At 37.3% G+C, this 20874-nt stretch overlaps 1 protein-coding gene across 1 annotated transcript; it reads right to left on the bottom strand.

Annotated features, from left to right (window-relative positions):
* Positions 1-286: 286 nt before the first annotated feature.
* On the bottom strand, positions 287-19662 carry LOC140827118 (uncharacterized). The gene is made up of 8 exons (XM_073189726.1): positions 19146-19662; positions 16855-16991; positions 15827-16719; positions 15433-15536; positions 15205-15354; positions 11882-11884; positions 5237-5560; positions 287-309 (listed from the first exon to the last, which is right to left on the bottom strand). Exons 1-8 carry the CDS (start codon positions 19660-19662, stop codon positions 287-289), a joined length of 2151 nt encoding a protein of 716 aa, XP_073045827.1.
* Positions 19663-20874: the final 1212 nt, after the last annotated feature.

The following is a 20874-nucleotide window of genomic DNA, read 5'->3' as shown; positions in this document are numbered from 1 at the left end:
GAATAGAATGAGCGGTGTAGATCGAGTCATCTTCCTTGCTTTGGATGTGCTAGCATGATTTATGGCTTTCCCTATTACATGTTGTATTGTTATCTGAGTTGATTGCAGCATGTATTTGTAAAGACTGAATCAGAACCGATTCTGGATCAGAGGTATATGATCAGAGGAGGGCTGAGACAGATTGTATAGATTGTGTGCTAATCTTTTGATAATCAGATATGCCGCCTAGAAGAATACCACAACCAGCTACAGGTCAAGTGCCAGAACAGGGTAGTACGTCAGGTACTCAGATGGATGTGACCGCTACACCTGTGGAGACATTATGGAAAAGGTTTCAGTCATTCCATCCCCCGACTTTGAAGGGCACGGAGACTGCAGTGGATTGTGATAGCTGGCTAGACGATATAGAGATGCTATTTGAATCTGTTGCTTATACAGATGAACGAAGAGTGAAACTTATTGGGCATCAGTTGCAGGAAGTAGCAAAGAGTTGGTGGCTTACCACGAAAAGAGCATTGGAGCATCGAGGGATTGATATTACTTGGAAGGTATTCAAAGATGAATTTTATCAGCGTTTCTTTCCAGTCTCCTATTGAAAAGACAAAGGGGCAGAATTTGGTAACTTGAGACAGGGGCAGTGGAACATAGAAGAATATGTTGCCAAGTTTTCTTCTTTGCTCCGATTTGCACCACATGTGGCAAGAAATGACGAAGCGGTCGCGGACCAGTTCATCAATGGTTTAAACCCTGATATTTTTACTTTGGTGAACACGGGGCGACCCAACACTTTTTTTGATGCACTGAATAGAGCGAAAGGAGCCGAGACTGGCTTGATTAGGCAACGAGGAGCTTTCTATAGTGTTCAGAGTCAGAGATAGCCACAGCTCGCCGTCCAGTTTACAACACCTCCTCCTCGATTTGATAGTGGAAGCAGTAGTAGTGGCAATAAAGATTCTTTGAAAGCTAGAGGCAAGCAGTTCAAGAGATCAGGGAGAAGTTCATCGAGCTCCAGTGTGTCACGGCAGAGAGGTCCTGGCCAGAGTTCAGAGTATACAGGTGTTTATTGTAATACTTGTGGAGGCAGGCATGCCACTGAGCACTGTCAGGGAGTGATGGGCCGATGCAATATTTGTAGACAGCTGGGACACTTTTGCCAGAGTCTGTCCCCAGAGAGGTGCACGGCAAGCTCAGAGTGTAGGAGCATCTGGTTCAGTATCTCAGCCAGAGCGGCAAGCATCATCTGTTCATTCCTTCCAGCCGCCACCTACACAGACTCAGTCCCGAGCCAGAGGTAGCCAGACAGTAAGCCAACCTCCCAGACAGCAGGCTCGAGTGTTCGCACTGACAGAGGAGCAGGCCCAGGATGCGCCAGACGATGTGATTGCATGTAACTGTTTTCTTTGTGGTTATCCTGCATATGTGTTGATAGACACAGGTGCATCCCATACATTCATTTCTGAACATTTTGCATTGACACATGCATTGCCTGTCGAGTCATTGTTTACTGTAGTGTCTATTTCTTCTCCATTGGGAAGTGGTCTGATATCTGTGACTTCAGTTAGACATTGTATACTACAGTTTGAGGGGCATGAGATTGATTTAGACTGTGTTGTACTTGGCTTATCTGATTTTGATTGTATTGTCGGGATTGACATGTTAACTAAGTACAGAGCTACCGTAAACTGTTTTCACAAGATTGTCAGATTCAGACCTGAAATGACAGAAGAATGGAAATTCTATGGTAAGGGCTCCAGATCTCCGATTCCCTTAGTGTCTGCTCTGACTATGAGTAGATTGTTGCAGAAAGGAGCATAAGGATTCCTTGTCTATTCTGTAGATCTACAGAAATTGAGCCCGACATTGGCAGATTTGCTAGTAGTACGGGAGTTTGCAGATGTATTTCCTGACGAGATTCCAAGGTTACCTCCAGTTCGAGAGTTAGATTTCAGCATAGATCTTGTGCCAGGTACTGTTCCTATATCTCGAGCTCCGTATAGGATGGCGCCGATAGAGTTGAAAGAATTGAAAGCACAGTTAGAAGATCTTCTGACCAAGGGATACATTAGACCGAGTGTGTCTCCTTGGGGCGCTCCAGTACTTTTTGTACGAAAGAAAGACGGTTCGATGAGATTGTGTATCGACTACCGGCAACTGAACAAAGCGACGGTAAAGAACAAATATCCATTGCCTCGTATCGATGATTTATTTGATCAGTTGCAGGGATCCTCTGTTTATTCCAAGATCGATCTGAGATCTGGATATCACCAGCTGAGAGTTAGAGATGTTGACTGTTGCGACTTTGATTGTTGCACTCCCAAGAGCAGGTTGTCCACAAGTAGTATAATTCGGTGAGTCCGAATATCGTATCCACAGGGAAGCTAAGGTAATTACAAGTCCACTACAATGTCTTTTTGTTTTTGTTTTTGTTTCTTTTTAATTTTAATTGAATCTTTAATGGGTAAATTTTAATTGTTCAAATTTAAATTTAAGTAGTTGAGATTAAAGGATCCACTCTTGGTATTTTAATAAAGTTAACATTAACGAACAATATTGAAATCCACTTAATAAAATGGTTCCAATATATTAAATAATCATATTTATATTATGTTATAAATTATAATCTTATAAGTACATAATATATACCAAAACTTATAAATGTGGTCAAGTATTTATTGTGCTATATATATTTGTAAACACTAAATCAAGGTTCCCACTTTAAATGGTTGGTAAAACCAAACAAACATTTAAATGGTACCAATAAATTAATACTATAATATATTCATATATAATAAATCAAGGAATCCAAGTTAAATGGTTGGTAAAACCAAACTAACATTTAAATGGTTCCAAGAATTTAATATTATAATATATTTATATATAATAACTCAAGGCATCCATTTTAAATGGTTGGTAATACCAAACTAACATTTAAATGGTTCCAAGAATTTAGTGTAATATATAGCAACAATAAATCAAAACTCCCACTTATAAGTAGGGTATAAAAATGCTTAAAGAAATAAATATAACATAAACAATAAATAATGATTAAATAATATAAAACATAGATTCTTACCTTATAATAACCTTATTATCATGCCAAGAGCTTCACCTTATCATCTCAACTTTAGGAAGTTAGCTATTCATTATTCAAAGTGTAAAACTTTGAATATGAAATTAACATGCTAATTATATTTAAATGAAGAAATAAAAGAAAAATATAGAGAGAAATATTATGAACTCAAAGATTTGTTCATAGAATGAGGGATATCTCAATACATTACAATGCACCCCTATTTATAGCCAAATTTGGGGAGACAACCACAAATAAAATATTATTTTTTACACATAAGTCTTCATTGGTGTTCCAAGAAATTAATATTATATTGCACATCACTTTTGACAAGCATCTTCTCCGAATTTTCTTCTTCACATAAAATGAAACATGTGGATAATTGAGTTGTCTAGTTGTGGTATTTTTTTCAGAATATTTGACCAAGTAGTTTGAGAGATATGGTCAAAATACTAGAGCATGGTAAAACTGCCACTCCTTCGGTAACTTTAATTGTTGCTTAATTTGATCCCAATTGTGAGAGGATTTTTATCTCATGCTTGCCACCAATATTGTAGATATTAACATCAACTTTCTACAGGTCCAAGAATCATCTTAATCCCATTTGCAACGCCAAGGTTATTCTTGTTTTATCGAACCTGTAAAAATAGTAAAAACTTATAATTACACAACAACTTATATTTTATACAATTTATTATAAAACATATAATATTTAAAAATTTAATAAAACAAAAACTATATATTTATATTATAAAACATTTAATTAATGTACAATTTTTATGTTTATCACACCTCCCAACCAGCTTATTGCTAGTCCCTAGCAATTTAAGCGTTAATAGCAATACAAAACATATTGATTAATTTACATAGAAATGTAATCAGAACTATCTAAGTGTTTAAATAAAATTTGAAAACTGTCAAAGTTATATCAAGATCATCATAATTATAATTTATGAAATAATTTGAGATGATTAATTCAAAGCTTATTTTAGGTAGTTAAATGTACACGGCCTTCAGAAATTCCTAGTAAGAGTCTCAACTCCATATCCTCACAGGTTAATAAATGTTTCAATTTATGGCAACGATTTCTCTCATGGAGTTGGAATACAGATAAATGCTCAGAAAAATGGTTTACAGAATGCAGACAGACAAACGAGCCAAACTAATCAAAAGATAGAAAATCAATTGATTTAAAATCCAGTTGTTCTTATTATATTTTTTTTTCCTGATTTTTTTTTTTTACATCATGGAATCAGACTAAATTTATGCTTTTTGACCACATATTTATTTAATTTGTACAATGTATTTCTCTCTTTCTTTTTTTATTTTTTTTTTATTTTTTTATTCTTATGAGAGAAAAATGGGTCGCAGCATATAACTTAAAAATTACATAGATCTTCAACATCTTTCTTTTTGTATTTTTCTTTTTTTTTTCTTCTTTTTTTTTTCAGGAAATATATATATTTTTTTTTTTCAAAATAAGAACTCAAGATCTAAACAATAGATAGTCTCTCTCATGATCAATAAAGGCTCGAAAGCTGTTTTCTCAGTCCTCTCCACTCACTCACAAAATATGTGTGAGTTCAAAAATTTTAGGCACTCTTATAAGGTATATCTTGGGCCATATACTTTACTACCTAATTTTATCACAATGGTTAATCACTCAAAAAGATTTCATAAATCATATTTTTATATTGATCAGAATATTAAAAATGACCTTTTTTCAAATAAAATTTAAACATTCTTAAATAGATTAATGCATGTTCTAATTTAAATCTTTCAAATATGTAATGTATGACATTTTTGCAAAAAATTACTAAGGTACAAACAATAAACATGGTTTTATTTTAAAATAATATTTAATTTTTTTTTAAATTTGTTTTTTTTTTTTTTTTATATGTGTTCTCCCCCCAATCAGAATATGACATTGTCCCTAATGTCAAAATAGCTATTAATAAAGAGTACATAATGAAAGAGATATCACCTGGAACTTTATTGAAGATAACAAACTGAAACAAACGCAAACCAATCCACGACTTTTGAATCAATGATCCAACTTCCTTTTCTTACTGCTTGATTGCGACCAATTGATCTTTGTTATCATCGGATCAGGCTTATGAACAAAAGCTTCCAAATCATCAATTAATTGATCGGCAGTCGAAGCACAGATGAGCATCCGTCGTGAATTTTCTGAAATGAAATTCTGTTCCACAGCTTTATCAAGAAATGTCAACAAACTGTCATAATAATTATTGATATTCAACAAGCCCACGGGTTTATTATGGATATTAAGTTGTGCCCAAGAAACAGTGTGAAAAATTTCTTCTAATGTACCAAAACCACCTGGTAGTGCGATAAAAGCATCAGAATTTTCAATCATTTGAGTGATTCTTTCATACATAGAAGAAACTTTTAATTCCTCCCCAATCGTAACACCTGTAATATTTCCTTCAGCTAAAGCTATAGGAATAATACCCAATACCTGACTACCTCCAAGATGAGCAGATGTTGAAACAGATCCCATTAACCCAATATTACCTCCCCCATATACCAAGTGAATTTTTCTCTCAGCCAATATCTTTCCAAGATTATTCGCTGCTTCTACAAACACTTCATTTTTTCCAGGACTCGACCCACAAAATACACAAATATTTTTCAATGTTTGTGCAGAGGATCCAGTCATGTTTTTACTTTCCTTTTTTTTTTTCTGCGAAAGTAGAAAGAAAGATGAGAGATTTTATAGGGGTAATATGTTATCATGACAAAACTATGGTGTTACGCCTTAAACGCATACAAATCTCGAGGATGAGATTAATGTTTTTAATGCTGTAACATATCCCAAAGTTTTTGTTTTGATGATACCAAAACTTGGATTAAAAATGTACTAATGTTTTATATTGAGGCATGCAGGAAATTAAGAACAGGTTACGTTCGGAAGATCCGACATTCGGTTCGGACGGTCCGAAATTGTGCAATTCAGAAGCAAAATAGAAGCTGTTCGGAAGCTGCGAAGAGAGCGTTCGGACGTTCCGAAGACGTGATCGGACGTTCCGAACACAAGCAATCAAATCACTTCAATGCGGAGACAAATTGATATGACTGATTGATCGAGTAAGATTTCGGACGCTACGAAGGACATTTCGGACGCTACGAAGTGTTGAAGATTTCAAATCTCCGGAAACGCGGGAATGTTCGGACGGTACGAACTTGAGTTCGGACCTTCCGAAGCTGTTCACACACTGTCTGAAAGAACTGTTCGGAAGATACGAAGTTTGATCGGTCCCTCCGAAGCATATGTTCGGACCCTACGAAGTCAAGAACGGACGATCCGAAGTCATCCCAAAATTACGGAAATTGATTTCAATCACATCGGACGTTCCGAAGCATAAACAGAAGATCCGAACCTTGGCGTCCAAGACTAGTATAAATAGGCCTTTGAGGATGCATTTTTAAATCATCCCACTCCACTCTCTTGTCTCTTACAAAGCTTTCTACTATCTCTTGTGTGCGTTGATTAAAAGAGTTGTAATATCAAAAGAGTTGTAGAAAAAGAGTGAAAGTAATACTCTCGAGTGGGTTGTAAAGTTCGTGGCTATCCTTGGAGCCCTCAAGGCCAAGTAGACGCATCGAGGCGTGGTTGTAAAAGCTAGCTTGGAGCTCCTAAAGCCAAGTCGATATAGTGATACCTCGATCCTCATCGAGAAGGGGAGACGTAGACGATTCTTCGTCGAACTTCCATAAACATCTCTATCCCTCTTTACTTTACGCATTTACTTTACTACGCATTTATTTTACGCACTTACTTTACGCATTCACTTTATTTGTGATTGTCCCTCAAGTCTTCCGCTTGCAATTTTTGCAAACTCGTTTTAAAAACGCTAAAGGACCTAAAAGAACCTATTCACCCCCCCTTTAGGTTCTTCAAGTGGTATCAGAGCAAGGTTTTTCAAAATCTTTTAAAATGGCCAATCTAGCAAGCGAGTATGCCCAAGGACAATCCACAAATCGTCCCCCTCTTTTCAATGGTACAAATTACGGATATTGGAAAAATAGAATATCTCTATACATCCAATCCGTCGATTACGACCTTTGGAAAATAACGGTGAAAGGTCCCTATATCCCCATGAAAACGGTGGATAATAAGGAAATTCCTAAGGGAATGGATGACTTCACCAAGGACGATATGAAACTTATCTCTCAAAATGCTAAAGCTATGAATATTCTTCATTGTTCTCTAGATATGAATGAATACAACCGAATCTCGGCTTGCACCTCCGCCAAAGAGATTTGGGACAAATTGGAGATTTGCCACGAGGGAACCAATCAAGTCAAAGAAACGAAGATAGACCTTCTCCAACTCAAGTACGAGACCTTTGAGATGGAACCCAAGGAGGATATCGACACCATGTTCCGGCGGCTCACCCAAATCATCAATGAGCTTGCCCAACTTGGTGAGAACTACCCAACTAAACAAGTGTGGAGGAGAGCCCTTCGAGCATTACCGGCGGAATGGGATGCAAAGCGCACGGCTATCATTGAATCCAACAAGGGAGATGCGGCATCCTACGACCTTGATCAACTTCATGGGACCCTAAAGACCCATGAACTTGAAGTATCTACCCGGAAGGAGACAAAGAAAGATGACGATAAAGTAAAGGCGAAAGGGATCGCCTTGACCAGTCAACTTGAAGATAGCGACGATGAAGAAATGGCACTCCTCACTAGAAAGTTCAAAAGATTCATGCGGAGTTCCAACTTCAACAAGAAAGACAAAAAGTTTGAGAAGGAAGTGACCTGCTACAACTGTCAACAAAAGGGTCACTATGCAAACGAGTGTCCCTCCAAGAAGAAGGCCGGCAAAGACAAGAAAAAGGCCCTTCTAGCCACGTGGAGCGACAGCGACAACGAAGAGGAATCTACCCTATGCTTCATGGCGAAGGAAGATCATCTGACCGACTCGGATGACGACGAGGTACCCTCTTACGATGAATTACTCTCCGCTTACACTAGTATGTACAATAAGGCTAAGTCACTTAGAAATGAGAATAAGCAACTTAAAACTGAACTAGAAGCTAGGATGCATGACAACACTAAGCTCAAGACAAATCTAAGAGACTTAGAGAAAGCCTTCAACAAGTTCAATGTGAGTAGCGGTAAACTAGAAAACCTCTTGAGCATGCAAAGGTGTAACTTCGACAAAGGAGGTCTAGGATATGAAAAGAAATCAGTCAACTTCGCTAGTCTTATCGCAAAGGCAAAACCAAGAACACCACCAACATGCACTTACTGTTGTAAGATAGGCCACATAAGACCTAAATGCAAGAAACTTAGACACCAACACAACAAAAATAGTTATTGGAAATGGATCCCCAAATCCCCAACTACTACTAACCCCAAAGGACCCAAAGAAACGGGTACCAACTATCAAACTGTATCTCAACCTTGTAGGGACAAAGGGGAGACAAGTCATCGAGCACTTGGTATCTTGACAGTGGATGCTCTCGACACATGACGGGAGAAAAGAAGCTGCTACAATCCATTCGACCAAAAGAAAAAGGATCGGTGACCTTCGGAGACAACAGCAAAGGGATCATAGAAGGCATCGGCTCAATAGGTATATCTAACTCTACTATTATTGATGATGTACTTCTTGTGAAAGGGCTTAAACATAACCTCCTAAGCATTAGTCAATTGTGCGATAGGGGTTATGAAGTCAAATTCACACCACACGATTGCACTGTATCACTCACAACTGACAAAACCATTAGTTTCAAAGGTTATAGAAGTGAAAATGTTTACAAGGTCGATTTAAAGATTTCATCTTTTTCAAAAATAAAAAGCCTTGTAACATTAAATGTTGATGACAACATTCTTTGGCATAGACGACTTGGTCATGTTGGGATGAGCACCATAGAAAAACTTTTAAAACTTGACCTAGTTTCCGGAATGCCAAAGCTGAATTTAAAATTAGATTCTTTTTGTGATGCTTGTCAACTTGGTAAACACACAAAGGAATCTTTTAAAAATAAAAATTTTGTATCCACTTCTATGCCCCTTGAATTACTTCACCTAGATTTATGTGGTCCCTCGAGGACAACTAGTCTAGGAGGAAAATCTTATGCTTTTGTCATTGTAGATGATTTTTCACGTTTTACTTGGACATTGTTTTTAGCCCACAAAAATGATGCCTTTGATCATTTCAAAATTTTTGTCAAAAAGGTTGAAAATGAGAAAAATCTTTTGATCAAACAAATCCGTAGTGACCACGGAACGGAATTTCAAAATGAAAATTTTTCAATTTTTTGTCAAAGCAAAGGCATTGGTCACAACTTTTCTTGTCCTAGAACTCCTCAACAAAACGGTGTCGTTGAGAGGAAGAATAGGACCCTAGTAGAGATTGCAAGGACCATGCTATGTGAGCATTCTCTACCAAAATATTTTTGGGCTGAAGCAATGAGTTCTGCTTGTTACATCATCAATCGCGTATCAATAAGGCCAATTCTCAAGAAAACTCCATACGAACTATGGAGAGGGAGAAAGCCTAACATTTCTTACTTCCGCGCTTTTGGATCAAAATGCTTCATCCACAACAATGGTAAGGACAACCTGGGTAAGTTCGATGCTAAATCGGACAAAGGTATCTTTCTTGGTTACTCTACTTCTAGCAAAGCATATAGAGTCTTTAATAAACGTACTTTACTAGTTGAAGAATCTATTCATGTCATATTTGATGAAACTAACCCTTGCTTGCCTAGAACTGTTGTTTCTGATGATGATGATATAGATATCCTTGGCGAAAAGTTGGAGTCCACAAGCCTAGATGATGTTCCTAAAGATCAAGAGGACGCACCTCTTCCGAAGGAGTGGACTACACACAAGGATCATCCCATGGACCTCATCATTGGTAGCCCATCGAAGGGAGTATCTACTCGCTCTTCTAATATGTGCAATTATCTTGCTTTTCTTTCTCACATAGAGCCTAAGAACATAGAAGAAGCTTTACTTGATGATTCTTGGATTATTGCTATGCAAGATGAACTAAATGAATTTAGAAGGAATAAAGTTTGGAATCTTGTACCTAGACCCACTGATAGACCTGTCATAGGAACTAAATGGGTATTTAGGAACAAGTTAGATGAGCATGGTACAATCACTAGAAATAAAGCTAGGCTAGTAGCTAAAGGATATAGTCAAGAAGAGGGAATTGATTATGATGAGACTTATGCCCCTGTTGCTAGACTAGAATCCATTCGCATGCTACTTGCTTTTGCTTGCTCTAGAGACTTTAAATTGTTTCAAATGGATGTTAAAAGTGCTTTTCTTAATGGTGATTTGAAAGAAGAAGTGTATGTTGAGCAACCTATTGGTTTTGAAGATGTGCACTTATCTGATTATGTGTATAAACTTGATAAGGCTTTGTATGGTTTGAAACAAGCTCCTAGAGCTTGGTATGAGAAATTATCTACCTTTTTGCTGTCTAATGGTTTTTGTAGAGGTAAAGTTGATATTACCTTATTTACCTTGACTAAAAATAATGATTTGCTGATAGTACAAATATATGTAGATGATATTATTTTTGGTGCTACTAATGAACACTTGTGTAGAGATTTTTCTAAGCTTATGCAGGATCACTTTGAGATGAGCATGATGGGCGAGCTCAACTACTTCCTTGGTCTCCAAATCAAGCAATGCAAGGATGGTTTCTTTGTCAACCAAGGAAAGTACATCAAGGAGATGCTAAAAAAGTTTGGGATGGAGTCTTCCAAAGCCTCATCCACACCTATGAGCACGACAGTCAGACTCGACAAAGATGAGGGAGGTAAACCTGTTGACCAAAAGTTATTTCGTAGCATGATTGGCTCCCTACTCTATGCGACTGCTAGTAGACCTGACATTATGTTTAGTGTTTGCTTGTGTGCACGATTTCAATCATGTCCAAAGGAATCACACTTATTCGCCTTAAAACGCATTTTCAAATATCTTTCAAATACTCCAAATCTCGGATTATGGTATTCTAAGAACTCATTTTTCGATTTAAAAGCTTACTGTGATGCCGACTTTGGAGGATATAAGGTGGATAGAAAGAGCACTAGTGGAACTTGTTTCTTTTTGGGAAATTGCTTGGTGTCATGGTTTTCTAAAAAGCAAAACTGTGTTGCACTTTCAACGACCGAGGCCGAGTATATGGCTGCCGGTAGTTGTTGTGCACAAATTCTTTGGATGAAGTATCAATTACTCGACTATGGTATTACTTTTTCAAAAATTCCAATCTTTTGTGATAATACAAGCACCATATGTCTAACAAAGAATCCAGTTCAACATTCTCGTACTAAACATATTGACATTCGACATCATTTCATTCGTGATCACATTGAGCAAAATGATGTTGAACTTCACTATGTTGACACCAAGAATCAAATTGCTGATATTTTTACAAAACCACTAGATGAATCTACTTTTACTCGTTTGCGTGGTGAACTTGGCATGATTGAGTTGTAAACACTAGTCGAATACTCTCGTACATATTTGTTAAATTGAGGGGGAGTATTATTAATGTGAGCATTATAATGTCGGATAATACAAATTAATTGTATTTATCCATAATTATGGCTCAACATTCATTTATGTGCTAAATATTTTAAATTTTAGGTGTTCCTCATCTTGGCTACTTCGGAATCACCGCTCCTATTCGGATGCTCCGTTTCACCTCGGATCCACCGAACGTGTTCGGATCGTCCGAACCTGACCATAGGTTCCAGAACCTCCGATTCCCTCTTCGGACCATCCGAACATACATCGGATCGTCCGAACCCCCTTCCGATGTCATTAAATGTTCGCGCCTTCCCATGCCTGATTGTCAGACTTCGGACTCTCCGTTTACTCTTCGTAGCCTCCGTTCTATGATCGGATTGTCCGATTGCTAATCGGATCGTCCGAACTGATTGCCAGATAACCGTTCCGTTCAAATTCCGGACCTTCCGAACTCTTGTTCGGACCGTCCGAACATGGCCTATAAATAGGCGTTCGGATCCTCTGATTTATTTGCTCATTCACTCCTTCTTTCTTTCCCCACACAAAACACTCACTACTCACTATGCCTCCGCGCCGTAACGTAGCTGGCCGAAATGTTCGCCCTCGTCACGGTGCCTTTCACCATGATCTTACCCAACCACCCAACCCTCGTCCTACCCCACCTGAATTCGAAACCCGTAACATTCTGCCTGGTCGTACCCTTCACACCGATTACCTTCGTGCAAATTTCTTTACGTTGATTACTCTTATTGAGTCTCAACGTTGGGGAAACTTTTTCCTACCTTCCGTACCCGATCTTATCTACCCTTCTCTCATGCATCAGTTCTATGCGAACTTTTCCTTAGTTCTTGGTGGTGATGACACTCGTGTTGTTACCATTGTTCAGGGTCGGTTCATTTCTTTTTCTACCGCCGACCTCTCCACTTGGTTCGATCTTCCTCGAGACGGACCGAGTGAGTTCTTTTCTCAGTCTTGGACTGAGAATGACCCTACTTTTGATCGAGTCACTGCCTTGACCACCATCTTCGGTCGTCCGCCTACTCCTGCCGATGACCGTCCTCATGCGAAGGACCTTTCTCCTCAGCTTCAACTTGTTCTGAAGCTCATCACTTCTTCTATTGTTCCTCGCAGTGGAGACCTCTCCACTTGCAAATATCTCGATCTGTACATTCTCTATTATTTAGTCTCCCAGCGTCCTTTTAACCTTCCCCGTTTTCTTATGTACGCCATGGAGTACGCGGCTTCTTCTACTCGCGTCTCTTTTCCATTTGGCCGGTTCATTAACCGGATTCTAGCCCATCTGGGCATTGACTTTACAGATGAAGAATCCTTATCTATTTCTCCTCGCGAGACTATCGACCATGATACTGTTGTTAAGATGGGACTCTCTTGGAATCCCGTCTTATCCTCTTGGGTCATCGACAAGGATCGCATCTTTGCGTCCTATCGTCCGACCGAACACTTTCATGTTCCCTTCGGTCTCCTTCCTCCTCACGTTCAGACGAGAGGATTTCCCGCTGGTCCCCCTACTACGGGTACCACTCCTACCCCTTCGGTTGATATTCCCTCTTCATCCCATCAGCGTGTTCCCGACCCTATTAGCACTCCTTTGATGACCATGGATGACCTTCCTCATGGCTTCACTCCGCCTGCTCCCTCTGGACCCTACGATCGGATTTTCGAGTATCTCGAGCGATTGGAGACTCGTTTCGACACTCGTTTTTCTCTTTTAGAGTCTACCTTAGAGCGCCATCATACCGAGACTTCTTCGCGTCTGGATTCCATCGAGGCTGAGATGAGGAGACATAGAGAGTCGCGGGATGCGGATTCTTAGATTATGTTTTTGTTATTTTTATTTTATCTTTATGCATCATTGTATAAAAGACTTGCATTTATTAGTGGATATTTTACCTGTTTATTTGTCTCTCTTTATGCTTATGTCTTTTTGCTTATCACAAAAAGGGGGAGAATTTATTTGGTTAAAATTGCTATTAATTGGTTATTAAATTCGCCTTAATTCAACCTCTTAGACTTGTTATTTGATTAAGGGGGAGTTATTTAATAACCATTTCGATTATGTTGATTATTGTTATCTCAATTTTTAACCAAGTTTTGTGATCATCAAAAAGGGGGAGATTGTTACGCCTTAAACGCATACAAATCTCGAGGATGAGATTAATGTTTTTAATGCTGTAACATATCCCAAAGTTTTTGTTTTGATGATACCAAAACTTGGATTAAAAATGTACTAATGTTTTATATTGAGGCATGCAGGAAATTAAGAACAGGTTACGTTCGGAAGATCCGACATTCGGTTCGGACGGTCCGAAATTGTGCAATTCAGAAGCAAAATAGAAGCTGTTCGGAAGCTGCGAAGAGAGCGTTCGGACGTTCCGAAGACGTGATCGGACGTTCCGAACACAAGCAATCAAATCACTTCAATGCGGAGACAAATTGATATGACTGATTGATCGAGTAAGATTTCGGACGCTACGAAGGACATTTCGGACGCTACGAAGTGTTGAAGATTTCAAATCTCCGGAAACGCGGGAATGTTCGGACGGTACGAACTTGAGTTCGGACCTTCCGAAGCTGTTCACACACTGTCTGAAAGAACTGTTCGGAAGATACGAAGTTTGATCGGTCCCTCCGAAGCATATGTTCGGACCCTACGAAGTCAAGAACGGACGATCCGAAGTCATCCCAAAATTACGGAAATTGATTTCAATCACATCGGACGTTCCGAAGCATAAACAGAAGATCCGAACCTTGGCGTCCAAGACTAGTATAAATAGGCCTTTGAGGATGCATTTTTAAATCATCCCACTCCACTCTCTTGTCTCTTACAAAGCTTTCTACTATCTCTTGTGTGCGTTGATTAAAAGAGTTGTAATATCAAAAGAGTTGTAGAAAAAGAGTGAAAGTAATACTCTCGAGTGGGTTGTAAAGTTCGTGGCTATCCTTGGAGCCCTCAAGGCCAAGTAGACGCATCGAGGCGTGGTTGTAAAAGCTAGCTTGGAGCTCCTAAAGCCAAGTCGATATAGTGATACCTCGATCCTCATCGAGAAGGGGAGACGTAGACGATTCTTCGTCGAACTTCCATAAACATCTCTATCCCTCTTTACTTTACGCATTTACTTTACTACGCATTTATTTTACGCACTTACTTTACGCATTCACTTTATTTGTGATTGTCCCTCAAGTCTTCCGCTTGCAATTTTTGCAAACTCGTTTTAAAAACGCTAAAGGGCCTAAAAGAACCTATTCACCCCCCCTTTAGGTTCTTCATATGGGTCACAGCTGTAAACAGAATAAATAGTAAAAAAATAATGACACACATGCTTATAAACAGTAGTGTGATTGTGGCTCACAATTTTCCTCTGGTTTTACGTCCAGAAACGGCTTCAACGCCTTCTATGAGTCGAGGATATGCTTCCCATCCAATTTTCTTATAAATTGGCAAACAGGGTCTTTTTTAGTCAGATTCCCAAGACTATGACGCTCATCTTGAAATTGTTTCCATAAACGGAGAAGTTCAATATGCACATGTCCACTAGAATGCGTCTCAAGAGTCAATAAGATGTTATCTAAAGACTCCTTACTCAGCCCATTCTTAATGAAATCAATTTTATCTTCTCTGTTATTGGAAACACATCCCAAAGATCTGCATCGTTTGTCACAAGTCCATCTTGCACACTTATGACAAACCCCTAAACTTTTGGCCCTTCGTTTTTTCGCATAAGTGCTTTTTCCTAATCCAGGCAAATACCGAATAAGCAATGATTGTGGAACTTCTCCTCCTAATCGGACCTTAGCTTCTATTACAAGACGAATATCTTCTGGAATTCCTTTTTGCATTAGTAATCTCAATCTTTCACACCTTCCTGCATAAATTTTTCTTAGAACATTTTCAGAAACAGAGGGAAAATATTTACAAATTTTTGAGAGAATTTCATCCATTTTGAAAAGAAAAGAAATGATTTTTTTTTTTTAAATTTTTGTATCAGCAATTGTGGGAAACTGATTTAACTGACTATGAGAGTCACGGAGTACCGTTATCCGCCATTTAACCGGGAAAATAAAAAGATTAAGAAAACCTGAAATAAAAACAAACAATAATCAAATGCAACACAAAAAAAAAATCAAGGATCAGAAAGGGAAATAAACTCTTCTTGAAAGATTTCATTTTCCAAAAATGGTTTAAGCCTTTGTCCATTTACTTTAAAAACATCACCATTTTTAGGATTTTCAATATCCACAGCTCCATAAGGATACACATGCTTTATAACATATGGGCCTGTCCATCTTGATCGTAATTTTCCTGGGAATATGTGAAGTCGAGAATTATAAAGCAAAACTTTTTTACCAATCTCAAAAGATTTTCTAAGAATTGTTTTATCATGAAATGATTTGATTTTTGCTTTATAAATCCTTGAATTCTCATACGCATCATTTCTGAGTTCATCAAGTTCATTAAGTTGCAATTTACGCAATTTTTTGGCATCATCCATGCTTGAATTTAAAGTTTTTATCGCCCAATAAGCTTTATGTTCCAATTCCACAGGCAAATGACAATGTTTTCCATAAACCAACCTATAGGGAGACATATTCAATGATGTTTTAAAAGCTGTTCGATATGCCCACAGTGCATCATTAAGTCGCAGAGACCAGTCTTTTCTATTTGAGTTAACAGTTTTTTCCAAAATTTGCTTTATCTCCCTATTAGCTAATTCAACTTGTCCATTTGTTTGAGGATGATAAGGAGTTGTTACTTTGTGAGTAATACCATATTTTTTCATTAATGAAGCAAATGGTTTATTAACAAAGTGAGTTCCCCCATCACTTATCATAGCTCGAGGAATTCCGAATCTACTAAAAATATTTTCTTTCAAAAATTTGATGACGATTTTATGATCATTTGTTCGACATGGAATTGCCTCTATCCATTTGGAAACATAATCAACTGCAACTAAAATATACAAGTATCCAAACGACGGTGGAAAAGGTCCCATAAAATCTATTCCCCAACAATCAAATATTTCAATTTCAATGATAGGATTCAAAGGCATCATGTTTCTTTTTGAAATCGCACCCAATTTTTGACAATTTTCACAGATCTTGCAGATTTCGTGGGTGTCTTTAAACAAAGTGGGCCAATAAAATCCACACTGCAAGATTTTTGCAGCTGTTTTCTTTGAAGAAAAATGTCCCCCGCATGCTTCTGAATGACAAAATTTAATGACACTACTTACCTCATTGTCGGGTATGCAACGTCGAAAAATTTGATCCGGACAATACTTGAACAGATACGGATCATCCCAATAAAAGTTTTTTACCTCATTCAAAAATTTTCTTTTATCTTGGGAACTCCATTGCGGTGGCATTTTTCCTGTCACAAGAAAATTTACTATGTTAGCAAACCAAGGTGTAGTAGTAACTGAAAATAGATGTTCATCAGGAAAATTATCGTTAATTGGTGTCATTTCAAAAGATGATCCTGTTACTAGTCTCGATAAATGATCGGCTACGACATTCTCGGTTCCTTTTTTATCTTTGATTACAATGTCAAATTCTTGGAGCAACAAAATCCATCGTATCAGTCGTGGCTTTGCATCCTGTTTGGTCAACAAATATCTAATAGCAGAATGATCAGTAAACACGATAGTTGTTGATCCAATCAAATAAGAACGAAATTTATCTAATGCAAATATTACAGCAAGTAGCTCTTTTTCAGTTGTGGAGTAATTCATTTGAGCATTGTTTAAAGTTCTACTTGCATAATATATCACATAAGGCTTACCGTTTCTTCTTTGACCCAATACTGCACCGACTGCATAATCACTCGCATCGCACATGATTTCAAATGGTAAAGACCAATCAGGAGGTTGCATGATAGGAGCTGATGTTAAATGTCGAATGATTTTATCAAAAGCATTTTGACATTCTTGAGTCCACTCAAATGCACTGTCTTTTGTTAAGAGGTTACAAATGGGTTTAGAGATTAAACTAAAGTCCTTTATAAACCTCCTATAAAATCCAGCATGTCCCAAAAATGAGCGAATTTCTTTAATGGTTTTTGGAGGGGGTAAATTGGCAATGACATCAACTTTTGCTTTATCGACTTCAATTCCATGAGATGACACGACATGTCCCAAAACAATTCCAGAAGTAATCATGTAATGACATTTTTCCCAATTTAAAATAAGACCTTTTTCCTCGCATCTTTTTAAAACTTTTTCCAAATTTTCAAGACAATTATCAAATGTATTCCCAAAAACAGTTAAATCATCCATAAAAATTTCCAAACAATTTTCAACCATGTCGTAGAAAATGCTTAGCATACATCTTTGAAATGTTGCTGGGGCATTGCATAAACCAAATGGCATCCTTCTGAATGCAAATGTTCCAAAAGGACATGTGAATGTAGTTTTTTCTTGATCTTCGAGTGCAATGGGAATTTGATAATAGCCTGAATATCCGTCAAGAAAACAGTAGTAGGGATGACCTGCTACTCTTTCTAAAATTTGATCCAAAAATGGTAATGGAAAATGATCTTTTCTAGTGGCGTCATTTAATTTTCTATAATCAATACACATCCGCCAACTAGATGGGACTCGACTTGTTAACAATTCACCTTTTTCATTTTTTATCACTGTGATGCCAGATTTTTTTGGAACTACTTGTGTTGGGCTTACCCACTTACTATCAGAAATAGGGTAGATAATTCCAACATCAAGTAGTTTGAGAACTTCAGTTTTCACAACATCTTTCATGTGTGGATTTAATCTCCTTTGTGGTTGTTGAGATGTTTTTGCATTTTCTTCTAAGTGAATTTTGTGTGTGCAAATTAGTGGATTAATGCCCTTAAGATCTTTTAGTGTCCAACCAATTGCATTTTTATGTCTTTTAAGCATATCAACTAATTTACCTTCTTGATTACTTGAGAGTTTGGAAGAAATTACCACCGGATATGTTTCATCTTCTCCAAGAAATGCATACTTCAATTCTTCTGGCAAGGGTTTTAACTCCAATACTGGTGGTTCGTCTTTGTTCTCATATTTTTCATCAAATTCTTTCTCTGATCCTGGTAACGAGTGATACCTGAAAAAATCGTCAAGATCAATTTCAATATTTTCTTTAACAGTTTCAATTGAACAAATATCTAATTGATCACGAGTACTCCCTTCTTGAATGTTTTCTTCCACAAGAGTTTCAATAAGATTTTCATCTTCACTTTCATCTCCTTTGTCATGTGGTTGCTTACAAAGATTAAAAACATTGAGCTCCAAGGTCATGTTACCAAATGACAACTTCATTATTCCATTCCTGCAATTTATAAGAGCATTAGAAGTTGCTAAAAATGGACGACCTAAAATTACAGGAATTGCATTACAAGCTTCAATAGGTTGTGTATCTAAAACTATGAAATCGACAGGATATACAAAGTTATCAACTTGGACCAACACGTCTTCTACCATACCTCTTGGCACTTTAACAGATCTATCAGCAAGTAAAAGTGTTACCGAAGTAGGTTTTAACTCGCCTAGATTGAGTTCTTGATAAACTGAATATGGAAGTAAATTCACACTAGCTCCAAGGTCAAGCAAGGCTTTTTTAATCTTTCGTTCTCCAATAATACACGAAATAGTAGGACAACCAGGGTCTTTGTATTTCAAAGCATTATTATTTTGAATGATTGCACTTACTTGTTCGGCTAAAAATGCTTTCTTTTTCACATTCAATTTTCTTTTCACAGTGCACAAGTCTTTCAAAAATTTGGCATATGATGGTACCTGTTTTATTGCATCTAATAAAGGAATATTAACTTTTACTTGTTTAAAAATATCATATATATCAGAATTCAAATTTGATTTTTTTGTATTTTTCAATGCATGAGGGAATGGTGGTGACACTGTCTGTTGAACCTCCTCTTCGCAAGTTATGGGTTCCACTTCCTTACCCTTTGGAGTTGATTTATCATCATCTTCACAAGGTTCAAGAATGGATTTTTCCACAACCTTACCACTTCGAAGGGTAATAACAGATTTTACCTGATCCATCGGTTGAGTTCCAGAAGTTCCAATTTGTGTATGATGATCCTTGGGATTAGGCAGAGGTTGTGAAGGAAATTTACCTTTTTCATGAACATTAAGTGCAGATGCAAATTTAGCAAGAGTATCTTTCAAGTCTGTCATGGTTTGAGCAGTTTGAGTATTGATAGACTCTTGCTTTGCAATGAAAGAATTCAATGTATCTTCCAAATTTCTTTTCGGCGGAGGAACATAAGGTGCATAATTTTGAAAATTTTGTTGATTTTGAAAATGTGGTTGCGGAAATTGTGCAGCATTATCATTCCTCCAACTAAAATTTGGATGATTTCGCCAACCTGGATTGTAATTTTGAGAAAATGGTTCAAAATTTGGCCTTTTGAAATTGTTCAAAACATTGGCTTGCTCATGGAGACATTCTTTAAAAGAGGGCAAAGTGGGACAATCTTTTGTAAAATGATCACTTGTATCACAGATGTGACACACAATTTCTTGAACAGATTTTAATTGACCATTCTTTTTCAATTCAAGTGCCTCAACTTTTCTTGCCAAAGAGGTAAATCTAGCTTGAAGATCATGTTCATCTTTGAGAGTGTACATACCTCCACCAGATGTAGGAGATTGAATCTTGTTTGATGGTTCGATTGTACCTATAGTGTCCCAATTTTGAGCATTTTCAGCTAATGAATCGAGATACTCAATTGCCTCGTTCGGATCTTTATCTTCAAATGTTCCATTACACATAAATTCAACCATTTGCCTATCTTTAGGTGTTAAGCCTTCATAAAATTGAGAAACAACTCTCCAAATTTCAAAACCATGATGTGGACAAAGATTAAGCAATTCTTTGTATCTATCCCAACACTGATAAAAAGATTCTCCTTGTTTTTGAGTGAAAGTGATGATTTGCCTTTTGAAAGAATTTGTTCTATGAGATGGAAAAAACTTTTTCAAAAATTGTTGTTGCAATTCATCCCAAGTTCGAATGGATCCCGATCTAAGATTTTGTAGCCAAGTTTTAGCTTTATCTTTTAAAGAAAAAGGAAAAAGCTTAAGGCGAATGGTGTTCATGCTACAATTTAGATCATTATATGTGTTGCACACTTCTTCAAACTCTCGTAAATGCATGTATGGATTTTCAGAATCTAAGCCATGAAAGTTGGGTAAAAGTTGGATAATACCAGGCTTAAAATTGAAATGAGATGCATCAGGGGGAAAAACTAG

The sequence above is a fragment of the Primulina eburnea genome, chromosome 3 (genome assembly GCF_022965805.1).
Source record: "Primulina eburnea isolate SZY01 chromosome 3, ASM2296580v1, whole genome shotgun sequence".
Classification (NCBI taxonomy): Eukaryota; Viridiplantae; Streptophyta; class Magnoliopsida; order Lamiales; family Gesneriaceae; genus Primulina; species Primulina eburnea.
The sequence above is the reverse complement of the archived record's forward strand: the minus strand, read 5'-3'. Positions and strand labels throughout refer to the sequence as shown.